This window comes from Ranitomeya imitator, chromosome 5, assembly GCF_032444005.1.
Source record: "Ranitomeya imitator isolate aRanImi1 chromosome 5, aRanImi1.pri, whole genome shotgun sequence".
Lineage (NCBI taxonomy): Eukaryota > Metazoa > Chordata > Amphibia > Anura > Dendrobatidae > Ranitomeya > Ranitomeya imitator.
Window position 1 is genome coordinate 667,805,416 of NC_091286.1, and position 19,180 is coordinate 667,824,595.

General features: G+C 42.6%; 1 protein-coding gene across 4 annotated transcripts in view; it reads right to left on the reverse strand.

Annotated features, from left to right (window-relative positions):
• Positions 1-19,180, reverse strand: part of LOC138638736 (cytochrome P450 2B4-like) — a 509,280-nt gene that overhangs the window by 112,346 nt on the left and 377,754 nt on the right. For all 4 annotated transcript variants that reach the window (XM_069728278.1, XM_069728282.1, XM_069728281.1 and 1 more), the window contains one exon: positions 5,091-5,267. In XM_069728278.1, coding sequence (XP_069584379.1) covers positions 5,091-5,267 — 177 coding nt within the window. The remainder of the gene's footprint in view (positions 1-5,090; positions 5,268-19,180) is intronic.

Here is a 19,180-nt window from a genome sequence, read left to right on the forward strand (position 1 = left end):
GTAGGAATGAAATAGATTCAGCAAAGTGAGGCCCGATATTCTAGACAGAGCGAGGATAGCAAAGTGAACTATGCAGTCTACAAAAAACCCTAAAACGAAAACCACGCAAAGGAGCAAAAAGACCCACCGTGCCGAACTAACAGCACGGCGGTGCACCCCTCTGCTTCTCAGAGCTTCCAGCAAAAGACAATAGCAAGCTGGACAGAAAAAAACAGAAAACAAACTAGAAGCACTTATCTAGCAGAGCAGCAGGCCCAAGGAAAGATGCAGTAGCTCAGATCCAACACTGGAACATTGACAAGGAGCAAGGAAGACAGACTCAGGTGGAGCTAAATAGCAAGGCAGCCAACGAGCTCACCAAAACACCTGAGGGAGGAAGCCCAGAGACTGCAATACCACTTGTGACCACAGAAGTGAACTCAGCCACAGAATTCACAACAGTTCTCCAGGTTGCCTCTCACTAGCTTCTATCTTCAAGCTATTGTTAAGTAGTTGTTGATACAACCCTGCATTAGGCCTACAAGTTGGTTCTGGGTTGTAGAGACGGTGTCTGCCGCTCCTTGCTGTTCTCCTCCACTGAACAAACCAGTGCCGCCTGTTTACTTCTGTTACCAATTTTGAAATGCTTTTAGCCTTACTGATTTGGGCCTATTCACTGTGTCAGCCTCTCATTACAGTTGTACTCCACTGAACAAAGCAATGCCCCCTGGTTAGTCCTGTTACCAATTTTGAACTGCATTTAGCCCACTTTATTATTTGGGCCTATATCTGTGTTTCCTCCTCACCCTTCCAATTGCCCAGCCAGTGATAGATGAGTCTGCTGGTACATTGACCCAGAATGCTACATTCCCCGTGCACGCTACACAGCCAGAATGTGACCCTGCTGAAAGTCAGGTTCCCCTTCCCACATACCATACTACTTTACACGGGGACAAAGAGGAAGGTGCAGATGAAAGTGCAGGTTCCTTCATCAGGTGGGTGGGAATATTCGTTGGCGACGTCACTGGCACAGGGCCCCTCATAGTACGCAAAAGGGTCGCTGCTGGTGGGAGGCGCCCCGCCGTGCAAACACACCGCCGTACTTTGAGGGGCCCTGTGCCAGTGCCAATGCCAATGAGTGGGCCCCCCCTGCTTGCTCAGGATCACAGCACTTGCAAAGTTGAAATACTTACCTCTCCCTGCTCCACTGCCGTGACGTGGTCCACATCTCCTGGGCCCACTAAATACTTGAACCAGCCCTACCCCCCCCCACAACTTTAGCCAAATGACCCCCAATTTCCAATGCCTAACTATTATTATAAGGTAAATTAACCCCTTCATGACCTTGGGATTTTTCGTTTTTCCGTGTTCGTTTTTCACTCCCCTCCTTCCCAGAGCCATAACTTTTTTATTTTTCCGTGAATTTGGCCATGTGAGGGCTTATTTTTTGCGGGACGAGTTGTACTTTTGAAATACATCATTGGTTTTACCATGTCGTGTACTAGAAAACGGGAAAAAAATTCCAAGTGCGGTGAAATTGCAAAAAAAGTGCAATCCCACACTTGTTTTTTGTTTGGCTTTTTTGCTAGATTCACGAAATGCTAAAACTGACCTGACATTATGATTCTCCAGGTCAGTACGAGTTCATAGACACCTAACATGACTAGGTTATTTTTTATCTAAGTGGTGAAAAAAAATTCCAAACTTTGCTAAAAAAAAAAAATAAAAAATTGCGCCATTTTCCAATACTCGTAGCATCTCCATTTTTCGTGATCTGGGGTCGGTTGAGGGCGTATTTTTTGCGTGCCAAGATTACATTTTTAATGATAGCATTTTGGTGCAGATATGTTCTTTTGATCGCCCGTTATTGCATTTTAATGCAATGTCGCGGTGACCTAAAAAACGTAATTCTGGTGTTTCGAATTTTTTTCTTGCTACGCCGTTTAGCGATCAGGTTAATGCTTTTTTTTAATTGATAGATCGGGCGATTCTGAGCGCGGCGATACCAAATATGTGTAGATTTGATTTTTTTTTTTTTCTTTATTTTGATTGGGGCGAAAGGGGGGTGATTTAAACTTTTATATTTTTTTTATTTTTTTCACATTTTTAATAACTTTTTTTTTTTACTTTTGCCATGCTTCAATAGCCTCCATGGGAGGCTAGAAGCAGGCACAACGCGATCGGCTCTGCTACATAGCAGCGATCTGCTGATCGCTGCTATGTAGCAGAAATGGAGGTGTGCTGTGAGCGCCGACCACAGGGTGGCGCTCACAGCCACTGGTGATCAGTAACCATAGAGGTCTCAAGGACCTCTATGGTTACAATGGAGATGCATCGTCGACCCCCGATCATGTGACGGGGGTCGGCGATGACGTCATTTCCTGGCCGCCCGGACGGATGCGGTAGTTAAATGCCGCTGTCTGCGTTTGACAGCGGCATTTAACTAGTTAATAGGTGCGGGCAGAACGTGATTCTGCCCGCGCCTATTACGGGCACATGTCAGCTGTTCAAAACAGCTGACATGTCCCGGCTTTGATGCGGGCTCACCGCGGAGCCCTGCATCAAAGCAGGGGATCTGACCTCGGACGTACTATCCCGTCCGAGGTCAGATAGGGGTTAAGATTGGCAAGCTTCAGTAACAAGAATGGATGTTTTTGCCATTAAAATGGGCACTCGACTCGACTTTTGAGATAGTCGGGTTTCGCAAAACCCGACTCGACCCAAAAAATGGAAAAGTCGCTCAACCCTACTTATAACTTCCTAGCAAAAAAAAAATTGTTGTTTCCAAAATTGTGCTGATGTACAGTGGGGCAAAAAAGTATTTAGTCAGTCAGCAATAGTGCAAGTTCCACCACTTAAAAAGATGAGAGGCGTCTGTAATTTACATCATAGGTAGACCTCAACTATGGGAGACAAACTGAGAAAAAAAAATCCAGAAAATCACATTGTCTGTTTTTTTATCATTTTATTTGCATATTATGGTGGAAAATAAGTATTTGGTCAGAAACAAAATTTCATCTCAATACTTTGTAATATATCCTTTGTTGGCAATGACAGAGGTCAAACATTTTCTGTAAGTCTTCACAAGGTTGCCACACACTGTTGTTGGTATGTTGGCCCATTCCTCCATGCAGATCTCCTCTAGAGCAGTGATGTTTTTGGCTTTTCGCTTGGCAACACGGACTTTCAACTCCCTCTAAAGGTTTTCTATAGGGTTGAGATCTGGAGACTGGCTAGGCCACTCCAGGACCTTGAAATGCTTCTTACGAAGCCACTCCCTCGTTGCCCTGGCAGTGTGCTTTGGATCATTGTCATGTTGAAAGACCCAGCCATGTTTCATCTTCAATGCCCTTGCTGATGGAAGGAGGTTTGAACTCAAAATCTCACGATACATGGCCCCATTCATTCTTTCATGTACCCGGATCAGTCGTCCTGGCCCCTTTGCAGAGAAACAGCCCCAAAGCATGATGTTTCCACCACCATGCTTTACAGTAGGTATGGTGTTTGATGTATGCAACTCAGTATTCTTTTTCCTCCAAACACGACAAGTTGTGTTTCTACCAAACAGTTCCAGTTTGGTTTCATCAGACCATAGGACATTCTCCCAAAACTCCTCTGGATCATCCAAATGCTCTCTAGCAAACTTCAGACGGGCCCGGACATGTACTGGCTTAAGCAGTGGGACACGTCTGGCACTGCAGGATCTGAGTCCATGGTGGCATAGTGTGTTACTTATGGTAGGCCTTGTTACATTGGTCCCAGCTCTCTGCAGTTCATTCACTAGGTCCCCCCGCGTGGTTCTGGGATTTTTGCTTACCGTTCTTGTGATCATTCTGACCCCACGGGGTGGGATTTTGCGTGGAGCCCCAGATCGAGGGAGATTATCAGTGGTCTTGTATGTCTTCCATTTTCAAATTATTGCTCCCACTGTTGATTTCTTCACTCCAAGCTGGTTGGCTATTGCAGATTCAGTCTTCCCAGCCTGGTGCAGGGCTACAATTTTGTTTCTGGTGTCCTTTGACAGCTCTTTGGTCTTCACCATAGTGGAGTTTGGAGTCAGACTGTTTGAGGGTGTGCGCAGGTGTCTTTTTATACTGATAACAAGTTTAAACAGGTGCAATTACTACAGGTAATGAGTGGAGGAAAGAGGAGACTCTTAAAGAAGAAGTTACAGGTCTGTGAGAGCCAGAAATCTGATTGTTTGTTTCTGACCAAATACTTATTTTCCACCATAATATGCAAAAAAAATGATAAAAAAACAGACAATGTGATTTTCTGGATTTTTTTTTCTCAGTTTGTCTCCCATAGTTGAGGTCTACCTATGATGTAAATTACAGACGCCTCTCATCTTTTTAAGTGGTGGAACTTGCACTATTGCTGACTGACTAAATACTTTTTTTCTCCTACTATAAAGTACACATGTGGGAAATGATATTTATTAACTTTTTTGTGTCACCTAACTCTCTGGTTAACAGAATAAAAATTCAAAATTTGAAAATTGCGAAATTTTTGAAAATTTTCCATTTTCCATTTTTTTTCATAAATGAACGCAAAAATTATCGACCTAAATTTACCACTATCATGAAGTCCAATATGTCACGAAAAAACATTCTCAGAATAGCTAGGACTCGGAGCCATGGAAGCGTTCCTGAGTTATTACCTCATAAAGGGACACTGGTCAGAATTGCAAAAAATGGCCAGGTCATTAAGGTCAAAATAGGCTGGGTCATGAAGGGGTTAATCAGGAAGAGCACTCGAGCAGTAGCAAATGTTCGATAAGAGTAATGTGCGCCAAGGCATTTTAGGTCTCGCTCATCACAAGTTGCGGCTTCTCATATAGTGACAGTTAATTGTTACTGGTTGTAACCATGGATACTTAAGCTTCTGTATTGCCCTGCACATGGGGTAAGTAACACAGCTTATCAGAAGAATTATACTACATTTCTAATTAGAGGTTGTTGCTAATATTATTATTATTACTACTACTATAAAATCTTGGAGATGGAAATACCCTTTTTAGCACCTCTATTGCTCTCCTTTTCTGAATGGTCAGCATTTTGTAGGATCAAAATTGCTAACAGACCCCTTTCAAAAATACTGGAATACCATACCTCTTGTTGCTTTGCAAGGAAGGCATCAATAAGGTTTCTCTGATTGTTCACATCCAGTTCTCTCCGTTTTCTTGTGAAGGTCTCCCTTACAAAGTTTTGCATCTCATTGTGGCATTTGTTCAGTTTTCTATGATTCCCTGGCAGCCAGCCAACCAGTGAGGGATAACTGTTGTATAGCTTTAAATACAAAAAATCACATTACTTCATCAAATATATATATATAAAAAAAATTAAATTTCACATAAATTACTCAGCAATCAAAGCTTAGATGTCTGAGGAATAAAAAAATGTTCACACATGAAACTCAGACATCTCATGTACCGAACATTAAAGTTAAGAAACTGAAATATAGCGAATGGGAATTTTCTTTCCCTGGTCCTTTTTATTGACCAAATCAGTCCACTCATTATTTAAGCTGATTTAAAAAGTATGTGGGGTTTTCTTGCTGCTCAATATACTGTAATTTTTTCATAAACTAGTTTATTTATTGATTAAGAACAGCATGTAGTTACAACCTTTCTAAATACAACCAAATAAATAGTTTTCCGACCTTAGTGATACTGTCAAAGGGATTCAAAAATATCAAGAGAATATGTTAACGTCAAATCACATATCAGAATACCCTTTTTTAAAGAAAAATGTGACATATTAACAAATTGTTCATTAACCCCTTTACCCCCAAGGGTGGTTTGCGTGTAATGACCGGGCCAATTTTTTCAATTCTGACCACTGTCCTTTTATGAGGTTATAACTCTGGAAGGCTTCAACGGATCCCAGTGAATCTGACATTGTTTTCTCATGATATATTGTACTTCTAGATAGTTGTAAAATTACTTTGATATTACCTGCGTTTATTTGTGAAAAAAATTGAAATTTTGCGAAAAATTTAGAAAATTTTGCAATTTTCCAAATTTGAATTTTTATGCAATTAAATCACAGAGATATGTCACACAAAATGCTTAATAAGTAACATTTCCCACATGTCTACTTTACATCAGCACAATTTTGGAACCAAATTTTTTTTTTGTTAGGGAGTTATAAGGGTTAAAAGTTGACCAGCAATTTCTCATTGTTACAACACCATTTTTTTTAGGGACCACATCTCATTTGAAGTCATTTTGAGGGGTCTATATGATAGAAAATACCCAAGTGTGACACCATTCTAAAAATTGCACCCCTCAAGGTGCTCAAAACCACATTCAAGAAGTCTATTAACCCTTCAGGTGTTTCACAGGAATTTTTGGAATGTTTAAATAAAAATGAACATCTAACTTTTTTCACAAAAAATGTACTTCAGCTCCAATTTGTTTTATTTTACCAAGGGTAACAGGAGAAAATGGACCCCAAACCTTGATGTACAATTTGTCCTGAAAACGCCTATACTCCATATGTGGGGGTAAACCACTCTTTGGGCGCATGGCAGAGCTCGGAAGCGAAGGAGCGCCATTTGACTTTTCAATGCAAAATTGACTGGAATCAAGATGGGATGCCATGTTGTGTTTGGAGAGGCCTTGATGTGCCTAAACATTGAAACCCCCCACAAGTGACACCATTTTGGAAAGTAGACCCCCTAAGGAACTTATCTAGATGTGTGATGAGCATTTTGACCCATTAAGTGATTCACAGAAGTTTATAATGCAGAGCCGTAAAAATAAAAAATCATATTTTTTCACAAAAATGATATTTTTGCCACCAATTTTTTATTTTCCCAAGGGTAAGAAAAGAAATTGGACCCCAAACGTTGTTGTACAATTTGTCCTGAGTACGCTGATACCCCATTTGTGGGGGTAAACCACTGTTTGGGCGCATGGGAGAGCTCGGAAGGGAAGGAGCGCCGTTTGACTTTTCAATGTAAAATTGACAGGAATTGAGATGGAACGCCATGTTGCGTTTGGAGAGCCCCTGATGTGCCTAAACATTGAAACCCCCCACAAGTGACACCATTTTGGAAAGTAAACACCCAAAGGAACTCATATAGATATGTTGTGAGAGCTTTGAACCCCAAAGTGTTTCACTACAGTTCATAACGCAGAGCCGTGAAAATAAAAATACTTTTTTTTCCCAAAAAATTAATTTTAGCCCCCAGTTTTGTATTTTCCTGAGGGTACCAGGAGAAATTGGACCCCAATGGTTGTTGTTCAATTTGTCCTGAGTACACTGATGCCCCATATGTGGGGAGGAACCACTGTTTGAGCACATGGCAGAGCTCGGAATGGAAGGAGCGTCATTTGGAGTGCAGACTTAGATGGATTGGTCTGCAGGCATCACATTGTGTTTGCAGAGCCCCTAATGTATATAAACAGTAGAAACCCCCCACAAGTGACCCCATATTGGAAACTAGACCCCCATGGAACTTATCTAGATGTGTTGTGAGAGCTTTGAACCCCCAAGAGTTTCACTACAGTTTATAACGCAGAGCCATGAAAATAAAAAAATCTTTTTTTTCCACAAAAATAATTTTGTAGCCCCAAGTTTTGTATTTTCCCAAGGGTAACAGGAGGCATTGGACCCAAAAAGTTGTTGTCCAATGTGTCCTGAGTTCACTGATACCCCATATGTTGGGGTAAACCCCTGTTTAGGCGCACGGGAGAGCTCGGAAGGGAAGGAGCACTGTTTTACTTTTTCAACGCAGAATTGACTGGAATTGAGATCTGACGCCATGTCGCGTTTGGAGAGCCCCTGATGTGTCTAAACAGTGAAAACCCCCAAATATAACTGAAACCCTAATCCAAACACACCCCTAACTCTATTCCCAACGGTAACCCTAATTACACCCCTAACCCTAACACACCCCTAACCCTAATCCCAATCCTATTCCCAACCATAAATGTAATCCAAACCCTAACCCTAACTTTAGCCCCAACCATAACCCTAACTTTTGCACCAACCCTAACCGTAGCCTTAACCTCAACCCTAACCCTAACCCTAGCCCTAACCCTAACCCTAGCCCTAACCCTAATGGGAAAATGGAAATAAATACATTTTTTTTTATTTTTTCCTAACTAATCGGGTGATGAAGGGGGGGTTGATTTACATTTATAGCTGGTTTTTTAGCGGATTTTGATGGCAGCAGTCACACACTGAAAGACGCTTTTTATTGCAAAAAATATTTTTTGCGTTACCACATTTTGAGAGCAATAATTTTTCCATATTTGGGTCCACAGAGTCATGTGAGGTCTTTGCGGGACGAGTTGACGTTTTTATTGGTAACATTTTTGGGCGTGTGACATTTTTTGATCGCTTTTTATTCTGATTTTTGTGAGGCAGAATGACCAAAAACCAGCTATTCATGAATTTCTTTTGGGGAAGGCGTTTATACCATTCCGCGTTTGGTAAAATTGATAAAGCAGTTTTATTCTTCGGGTCAGTACGATTATAGCGATACCTCATTTATACTTTTTTATGTTTTGGCGCTTTTATACGATAAAAACTATTTTATAGAAAAAGTAATCATTTTTGCATCGCTTTATTCTGAGGACTATAACTTTTTTCTTTTTTCTTTAATGACGCTGTATCATGAATCATTTTTTGTGGGACAAGATGCTGTTTTCAGTGGTCCCATGGTTATTTATATCCATCTTTTTGTTCGCGTGTTATTCCACTTTTTGTTTGGCGGTATGACAATAAAGTTTTGTTTTTTTGCCTCATTTTTTTTTTTTTTTACGGTGTTCACTAGGGGTTAACTAGTTTGACAGTTTTATAGGTCGGGTCGTTACAGACGCCGCGATACTAAATATGTGTACTTTTATTGTTTTTTTTTATTTAGATAAAGAAATGTATGTATAGGAACAATATATATATATATATATATATATATATATATATTTTTAGGAATTGTTTTTTATTTTTTTTACACGTGAATATTTTTTTTTTTACACTATAGCATTGCCCCAGGGGAACATCTGTTATGGACCTGGTGGTTAGGAGCACCCGGAACGACCTGATAGTTAAACTCACACAGGACAAGCTCTGGGAAGTGGGAGCTCTGCTGACCGCAACCCCTAACCATATCACACAACTAGAAATAGCCGTGGAGCGTACCTAACACTGCCTTGACGCCTCTTCACAGCCTAAGAGCTAACTAGCCCTAGAGATAGAAAATAAAGCCTACCTTGCCTCAGAGAAATTCCCCAAAGGAAAAGGCAGCCCCCCACATATATTGACTGTGAGTTAAGATGAAAGTCACAAACACAGAAATGAAACAGGTTTCAGCAAAGGGAGGCCAGACTTACTAAACAGACTGAGGATAGGAAAGGTATCTTTGCGGTCAGCACAAAAAACTACAAAAAGACCACGCAGAGTGTGCAAAAAGACCTCCGCACCGACTCACGGTGCGGAGGTGCCACTCTGCATCCCAGAGCTTCCAGCTAGCAAGGCAAAATCATGATAACTAGCTGGACAAGGAAACAATGAACAAATAATTAACTAGCAGGGACTTAGCTTCTGCTGGAGTAGACAGGTCACCAGAGAGATCCAAGAGCGAACTGAACCAGTACAAGAACATTGACAGCTGGCATGGAGTAACGATCAGAGTGGAGTTAAATAGAGCAGCCAGCCTAAGTATAAACTAGGTCACCTGTGGAAGGAACTTTAGAACCAGCAGCTCCACTCACAGCCACCAGAGGGAGTCCATGGACAGAACTCGCCGAAGTACCAATCATGACCACAGGAGGGAGTTTGATAACAGAATTCACAACAGTACCCCCCCCTTGAGGAGGGGTCACCGAAACCTCACCAGAACCCCCAGGCCGATCAGGACGAGCCAAATGAAAGGCACGAACCAGATCGGCAGCATGAACATCAGAGGCAACAACCCAGGAATTATCTTCCTGACCATAACCCTTCCACTTGACCAGGTACTAGAGTTTCCGTCTCGAAATATGAGAATCTAAAATCTTCTCCACCACATAATCCAACTCCCCCTCGACCAACACCGGGGCAGGAGGGTCAACGGAGGGAACCATAGGCGCCACGTATCTCCGCAATAACGACCTATGGAACACATTATGGATGGCAAAAGAAGCTGGAAGGGCCAAACAAAATGACACAGGATTGAGAACTTCAGAAATCTTATACGGACCAATGAAACGAGGCTTAAACTTAGGAGAGGAAACCTTCATAGGAACATAACGAGACGACAACCAAACCAAATCCCCAACACGAAGTCGGGGACCAACACAGCACCGGCGGTTAGCGAAACGTTGTGCCTTCTCCTGGGACAATGTCAAATTGTCCACCACATGAGTCCAAATCTGCTGCAACCTGTCCACCACAGTATCCACACCAGGACAGTCCGAAGGCTCAACCTGCCCTGAAGAGAAACGAGGATGGAAACCAGAATTACAGAAAAAAGGCGAAACCAAAGTAGCCGAGCTGGCCCGATTATTAAGGGCGAACTCAGCCAAAGGCAAGAAGGACACCCAATCATCCTGATCAGCAGAAACAAAGCATCTCAGATATGTTTCCAAAGTCTGATTAGTTCGTTCGGTTTGGCCATTTGTCTGAGGATGGAAAGCCGAAGAAAAAGACAAATCAATGCCCATCTTAGCACAAAAGGACCGCCAAAACCTCAAAACAAACTGGGAACCTCTGTCCGAGACGATGTTCTCCGGAATGCCATGCAAACGAACCACATGCTGGAAAAACAATGGCACCAAATCAGAGGAGGAAGGCAATTTAGACAAGGGTACCAAATGGACCATCTTAGAGAAGCGATCACAAACCACCCAAGTGACCGACATCCTTTGAGAGACAGGGAGATCTGAAATAAAATCCATGGAAATATGCGTCCAGTGCCTCTTCGGGACCGGCAAGGGCAAAAGCAACCCACTGGCACGAGAACAGCAGGGCTTAGCCCAAGCACAAGTCCCACAGGACTGCACAAAAGAACGCACATCCCGTGACAAAGAAGGCCACCAAAAGGATCTAGCCACCAAATCTCTGGTACCAAAGATTCCAGGATGACCAGCCAACACCGAACAATGAACCTCAGAGATAATTCTACTAGTCCATTTATCAGGGACAAAACAGTTTCTCCGCTGGACAACGGTCAGGTCTATCAGCCTGAAACTTCTGCAGCACCCGCCGCAAATCAGGGGAGATGGCAGACAAAATTACCCCCTCTTTGAGAATACCCGCTGGCTCAGGAACACCCGGAGAGTCAGGCACAAAACTCCTTGACAGGTCATCAGCCTTCACATTGTTAGATCCCGGAAGGTACGAAACCACAATATCAAAACGGGAGAAAAACAGTGACCATCGAGCCTGTCTAGGATTCAACCGTTTGGCAGACTCGAGATAAGTCAAATTCTTGTGATCCGTCAAGACCACCACGCGATGCTTGGCTCCTTCAAGCCAATGTCGCCACTCCTCGAATGCCCACTTCATGGCCAACAACTCTCGATTGCCAACATCATAATTGCGCTCAGCAGGCGAGAATTTTCTAGAAAAGAAGGCACATGGTTTCATCTCCGAGCCATCAGAACTTCTTTGCGATAAAACAGCCCCTGCTCCAATCTCAGAAGCATCAACCTCGACCTGAAACGGGAGCGAAACATCTGGCTGGCACAACACAGGGGCAGAAGAAAAACAATGCTTCAACTCCTGAAAAGCCTTTACAGCCGCAGAGGACCAATTGACCACATCAGCACCTTTCTTGGTCAAATCAGTCAACGGTTTAGCAACACTAGAAATATTAGCGATGAAGCAACGGTAAAAATTAGCATAGCCCAGGAACTTCTGCAGGCTCTTCACAGATGTCGGCTGAGTCCAATCATAAATGGCCTGAACTTTAACAGGGTCCATCTCGATAGTAGAAGGGGAAAAAATGAAACCCAAAAAAGAAACCTTCTGAACTCCAAAGAGACATTTAAACCCCTTCACAAACAAGGAATTCGCACGAAGGACCTGGAACACCATTCTGACCTGCTTCACATGAGACTCCCAATCATCCGAAAAGACCAAAATATCATCCAAATATACAATCATGAATCTATCCAGGTACTTTCGGAAGATGTCATGCATAAAGGACTGAAACACAGATGGAGCATTAGAAAGCCCGAATGGCATAACCAGGTACTCAAAATGGCCCTCGGGCGTATTAAATACTGTTTTCCATTCATCGCCCTATTTTATTGGATTTGGGCTCATCAAAAACATCCCGGTAATCTGACAAAAACTCAGGGACTTCAGAAGGAGTGGAAGGCGAAATTGACAGCAATAGAGCATCACCATGTACCCCCTGACAACCCCAGCCGGACACAGACATAGATTTCCAATCCAATACTGGATTATGGACCTGTAGCCATGGCAACCCCAAAACGACCACATCATGCAGATTATGCAACACCAAAAAGCGAATATCCTCCTGATGTGCAGGAGCCATGCACATGGTCAATTGAGTCCAATACTGAGGCTTATTCTTGGCCAAAGGCGTAGCATCAATTCCTCTCAACGGAATAGGATACTGCAAGGGCTCCAAGAAAAAACCACAGCGCCTGGCAAACTCCAAGTCCATCAAATTCAGGGCAGCGCCTGAGTCCACAAATGTCATAACAGAATAGGACGACAAAGAGCAAATCAGAGTAACGGACAAAAGAAATTTAGACTGTACCGTACCAATGGTGGCAGATCTAGCGAACCGCTTAGTGCGCTTAGGACAATCGGAGATAGGATGAGTGGAATCACCACAGTAAAAACACAGCCCATTCCGACGTCTGTGTTCTTGCCGTTCAGCTCTGGTCAAAGTCCTATCACATTGCATAGGCTCAGGCCTATGCTCAGAGAATACCGCCAAATGGTGCACAGCTTTGCGCTCACGCAAGCGCCGATCGATCTGAATGGCCAAGGACATAGACTCATTCAGACCAGCAGGCGTGGGAAACCCCACCATGACATCCTTAAGGGCTTCAGAAAGACCCTTTCTGAAAATTGCCACCAGGGCACACTCATTCCACTGAGTAAGCACAGACCACTTTCTAAACTTCTGACAATACACCTCCGCTTCATCCTGACCCTGACACAAAGCCAGCAAGATTTTCTCTGCCTGATCCACTGAATTTGGTTCATCATAAAGCAATCCAAGCGCCAGAAAAAACGCATCTACATCACGCAATGCAGGATCTCCTGGCGCAAGGGAAAATGTCCAGTCTTGAGGGTCACCACGCAACAAAGAAATAATGATTTTTACTTGTTGAACGGGGTCATCAGAGGAGCGGGGTTTCAAAGCTAGAAACAGTTTACAATTATTTTTGAAATTCAGGACCTTAGATCTATCCCCAGAAAACAAATCAGGAATTGGAATTCTAGGCTCTAACATCGGATTCTGAACCACAAAATCTTGAATGTTTTGTACCCTTGCAGTGAGATGATCCACACGAGAGGACAGACCTTGAATGTCCATATCTACACCTGTGTCCTGAACCACCCAGAGGTTAAGGGGAAAAAAAAGACAAAACACACTGCAGAGAAAAAAATGGTCTCAGAACTTCTCTTATCCCTCTATTGATATGCATTAATACTTTGGGCCAGCTGTACTGTTATGGACCTGGTGGTTAGGAGCACCCGGAACGACCTGATAGTTAAACTCACAAAGGACAAGCTCTGGGAAGTGGGAGCTCTGCTGACCGCAACCCCTAACCCTATCACACAACTAGAAATAGCCGTGGAGCGTACCTAACACTGCCTAGACGCCTCTTCACAGCCTAAGAGCTAACTAGCCCTAGAGATAGAAAATAAAGCCTACCTTTCCTCAGAGAAATTCCCCAAAGGAAAAGGCAGCCCCCCACATTTATTGACTGTGAGTTAAGATGAAAGTCACAAACACAGAAATGAAACAGGTTTCAGCAAAGGGAGGCCAGACTTACTAAACAGACTGAGGATAGGAAAGGTATCTTTGCGGTCAGCACAAAAAACTACAAAAAGACCACGCAGAGTGTGCAAAAAAACCTCCGCACCGACTCACGGTGCGGAGGTGCCACTCTGCATCCCAGAGCTTCCAGCTAGCAAGGCAAAATCATGATAACTAGCTGGACAAGGAAACAATTAACAAATAATTAACTAGCAGGGACTTAGCTTCTGCTGGCGTAGACAGGTCACCAGAGAGATCCAAGAGCAAACTGAACCAGTACAAGAACATTGTCAGCTGGCATGGAGTAACGATCAGAGAGGAGTTAAATAGAGCAGCCAGCCTAAGAATAAACTAGGTCACCTGTGGAAGGAACCTCAGAACCAGCAGCTCCACTCACAGCCACCAGAGTGAGTCCATGGACAGAACTCGCCGAAGTACCATTCATGACCACAGGAGGGAGTTCGATAACAGAATTCACAACCGGCATCATGTTATAGTGTAAGATCACTGATCTGTCACTTTGCTGTGCACTGTGTCAGATCAGCGATCTGACATGTGCACAGCAGTAAGGCTTCCCGGCCCCTGCTCTGAGCAGGCACTTGGTAAGCCACCTCCCTCCCTGCAGGACCCGGATTCTGCGGCCATCTTGGATCCGGGCCTGCTGCAGGGAAGAGGAGGTAAGAGAACCTTGCAGCAACACACTACATCGCGTTGCTCCGGGGGTCTCAGGGAAGCCCGCATGGAGCTCCCTCCCTGCGCGATGCTTCCCTATACCACCGGAACACTGCGATCATTTCAGCTGCGATAGTCAGCTGACACCCGGCCGCGATCGGCCACGCTCCCCCGTGAGCTCTGGACGTACTATTCCATCCTTGGAATTAGGGCCCACCCCACATGGACGGAATAGTACGTCCAATTGCAGAAAGGGTTAAACTTCTTGCAATCAAGTTCAGATTTGTCAAGCATGACAAAGGAAAGAAAAAACTTTTAGTAGGAAGTGATAGCAAAATAGAAAAGTCAAGAAGAGATTCTAAGAGGAGGGGAAGAGATGAGCCAGGTTTATGAATCCACCCAGATTCATGAATGCACAATTACAATATAGGGTGTTTTCATCACTACAGAAGATTGATGAGTACACCAAGGAGTCTCTGAATAAAATCCATCCTTGACAAGTACGGAAAAAAGTTGTCTGAGCTTGTTTTATTATGAGCAGAGAGTCTTTCCATTCTACATAAAAAATCCATTTCAAGAGACCATTCTTGGGTAGATCAAGTGGTTCTGGAACGCCAGTGTCTGGGAATGACTGTCCTAGTGGTGAATAAATAGTGTCTCAGCAATCCTCTTTTGATAGATTTAGAAGACCCTGGTATCATAGAAAGAAGTCCAAATTAGGGAGTTCTAGATGATGATCCCCTGTAATCTGTTAGTGAACTTCAAAGACTTTGCTCCAGAGGCCACTTATTTGAGGGCACTTTTACCAGATATGAAGCATAGTGCCTTCAGCACTTTCACATATCTAGCATTTATTGGAGACAGAGGGAAATATCTTATGAAGATCTGTTGGCAATGATCCCATCTAGTTATGATTTTGTAATTATTTTCTTGAACTTTGCAAGCCAATGGAAGTCTGTGCGTGCAAAATAAAGATTTGTTCCATTGCTCCTTTGAGAAGGTCATCCTAATCTTTCTCTCTAACTCTTTCTTGAACCATAGGAGCTCTATATCAGTCTGAGATGACAAAATATAATCTATTTGGGAGATCGTATGCTTGGGCACAACTTCTTCAATCAGCAATAAATCAAACTGAGTAGGGTCAGACATGAGCACCGAGAACGGCTGAAAGGAATCAATGAATGAACGGAAATGGAAGTATGATACCCAAGGTATAGTTTGATCGGGGTAGAGAACTTTAAGCTCATTTAGCGATGGTATATTAATTAATTTTGAAAGGACCTGATGGAGTCTAGTTTTATAGTTGAAGACCAGGAATTTACTCACTCAAACTCCAGGGGGGAATTCTGGATTGTCCATGATCCGTGTCTTAGGTCCTAGAATCTTAGAAATCTTAAGTTTCTTTACCAATTGGTCCCAAACTCTCAGAAAATCAACTGTTGGGGGGAGTGGACCCTTTGAAGAATGAAAGTGTTTAGAAATCCAGGGTAGAGAATTTGTCTAGAAACGATAAGAATTACTATAGTGTGACCCAACGCTTTTGATTTGCACCATGAAACCTGTCCACCATCCGCACCAGCACAGCTGCAGCATGATAGAGTTGAAAATTCATGAGGCCGGCCCCCCTTGAGATTTAAATCTAGACAAAAATTTAACAGCCAGTTTCGATCTTTTTGATCTAAAAATGAAATTGTTACCAACTGTATTTAGTTGCTTAAAGAGGAACAGGGGAGTGCAATTGGAACCGCTTGAAATACATAAAGCAGTTTCAGAAGAATGACCATCTTTAATACGTTAATTCTACCAAACCAAGATCATTGTGTTTTGTCATAAGCCTTGAGCTCAGCTTTGACATGACTGAGAAAAGGCTCATGATTCAGATGGGAGAGCTGGGACAAATCTAAGGGCAATTTGACCCCAAGATATTTCAAAGAACCATTACACCAACGAAAAGGAAAGGACCCCTTTAACAATTGTGCCTCCTCCTGTGAAATATTGGTGATCAATAATCTCTGACTTAGAAAGATTAACCTTAAAATTTCTCAGTCGACTATATGTCTCAAATTCTTTCAGAATAGAGGACATTGATGTTTTAGGATTATTTATGTACAGCAGGAGGTCATCTGCGTATAGCACCAATTTATGAGATTCGTGCCTGACTGTGATTCCTTGAATGTTGGAGCTTTTCCTGAGGACAATTGCCAGATGTTCCATTACAATAGCGTACAATAACGGGGAGAGTGGACACCCCTGTCTTGTTCCATTCGAAACGCCAAAAGATTCTGAATAGGTGCCATTGCAATGGACCTTGGCACAGGGATCTGGATATAAATACCGCACATTATTTTGTTAAAAATGTTGGGAACTAAATTGATTTGATTAAGAGCACTATGTAGAAATGGCCAAAAAACCCGGTAAAATACTTTTTCAGCATCAACCGATAGAGTGCATGCTGGGATCTTTTTCAATTTTTTCAATTTCATATAGGATATAAGCAGCACCATTTTAATCATGTTGTCTCTGCCTCCCTCTGGGGCACAAATCCTACTTGACCATTGTGCACGATATGAGGCATCAGGGGGGCTAATTAAGGATATTGGCCAGTAACATGAGCATAATGTTTGGTCTTTCCCAGGTTTCAGTATCACCAAAAAATGGGGTTCCAGAGTTTGTCTGGGAAAAGTCTTTGAAGTCGAAACCAAATTAAATACTTTGGTTAAGACTGGTGTTATTTGCTTAGCAAATGTTTTATAAAATTTGGCAGAGTAACCATCTGGACCTGAGCATTTATTAGATGGGGAGCTTTTGATGACCAGAAATAGCTCCTCTTCTTCAAATGATTGCTCTAGGGATGCCTTTGTTTCAACTGGTATTGATGGCAGAGCAGTGTCTCCCATGTATTAGTCAATTTTCAAATGAAGTCGGGTTGGTGACATATCTACGTATTGGCCCTCAATATTGTACAGGAAGCTATCATATCCTTTGAGTGCCTCAACAATTTGTTTGAATTCATTGATTACAAATCCTGTAGCATCCTGTATAGATTAGAAAAATGTTGTTGGGGCTTTAAGATGGATGCTTCTAGCTAGAGGGTCACCACATTTGTCTGCAACCTTTCCTTATGTTTTGAGTAACTTTGGTCTAGAAGTCCCTTCAGGTCATCTTTTTGCTTGTTCAAGTTAATCAAGCTATCATCAGATGGATTTTTTTATGGGATTGTTCAAGGGAATGTATTTGCTTCAAAAGATTTTCTATTGCATAGGATTTTGCTTTCTTATGTCTAGTGCCTTCTTTGATAAGGACACCCCTAATTACACATTTTAGAGCTTCACATTGGATGGGAAGGGGGTATCATACAATCCGTGATGATGCAAAAGCTCACATATGGCTTGTTCTTCATCATTTTTGGTGTTAATGTCTTCAAGTAGGTTTGGGTTTAAACACCAATGCCATGGGTGTTGTACAGAGGTGGGTGGCTGGATGGTAAAGATGATGGGAGCATGTTCTGACAAAGTCATAGTGCCCACAGAAGCAGAGGGACCCCAGGTAAGCAAATGATGACTAACTAAAAAGTAGTTGATTCTACTATATGAGTTGTGCACTGATGAGTAGTGGGTGTAATCTCTATCATTCCACAAATCCACTACCTGCAATTTGAAGAGATTGTTTTTCCGGGAGGATACCTGTGTAGGGGTAATCGTAGACTTACCAACTGAGGAGTCCCACATCTTATACATCATCAGGTTGAGGTGTCCCCCCAAAATCAAAATGCCTTCCTTTAAACCCTCCAGTAGCTGCAGGTATCTCAGCTCGTTCCTCACCTGCTCATTGTTTGGAAGATAAAAGTTAGCTAGTGTGTAGATCTGATTTAAAAAAAAGATCTTCAATAACAAAAAATGTCCATTATTATCAGTTTCAAGCCCTAGTAAGGTGAAGGGGAAATTTTTGTTCATAGCAATGCTAACCCCTTTAGATTTAGCCATCAGATTCGAATTATGATACCAGGTTGTGTAGTACTGATTCTTCATTTCTGGAAAGTGATTACTATTAAAATGGGTCTCCTGTAAGAAAAGAATTTGCACTTCCAATTTATGCACCCCTCATAGAGTCTGTGAATGTTTTTGTGGGACATTAAACCCTCTAACATTTAGAGAAGCTACCTTAATTGATGCCATGTCTGATACTACCAAATTCAACTTAGTCTGGGTGGATGGACAAGGAAGAAAGGAAAGGGATAGAGAAGATACAGGTAAAGAATAAAGATAGAAGAGGTTGAAATAGGCCTATATAAAGAACTAGCTGTACTACCCGGCTTCGCCCGGGTTAATAACTGCTGTTAGCAAAATAGAATGTGCTAACAAAAATGTATTCATGTCTGCAAGCCTCGATTCCCTCTTCTCAGAAAGTTCATTGGCCCTTGAGGAAGCAGCTCTTGTTCTCTTGTCTGCAAGCCTCGCTTCCCTCTGCTCAGAAAGTTCAGAAAGGAAGCAGCTGCTGTTGTCATGTGTGTTTCTCAGTCTTCACATTTTTCATTGGCCCGTAATGCAGCTTTTATTTTTGAATCAGCTGA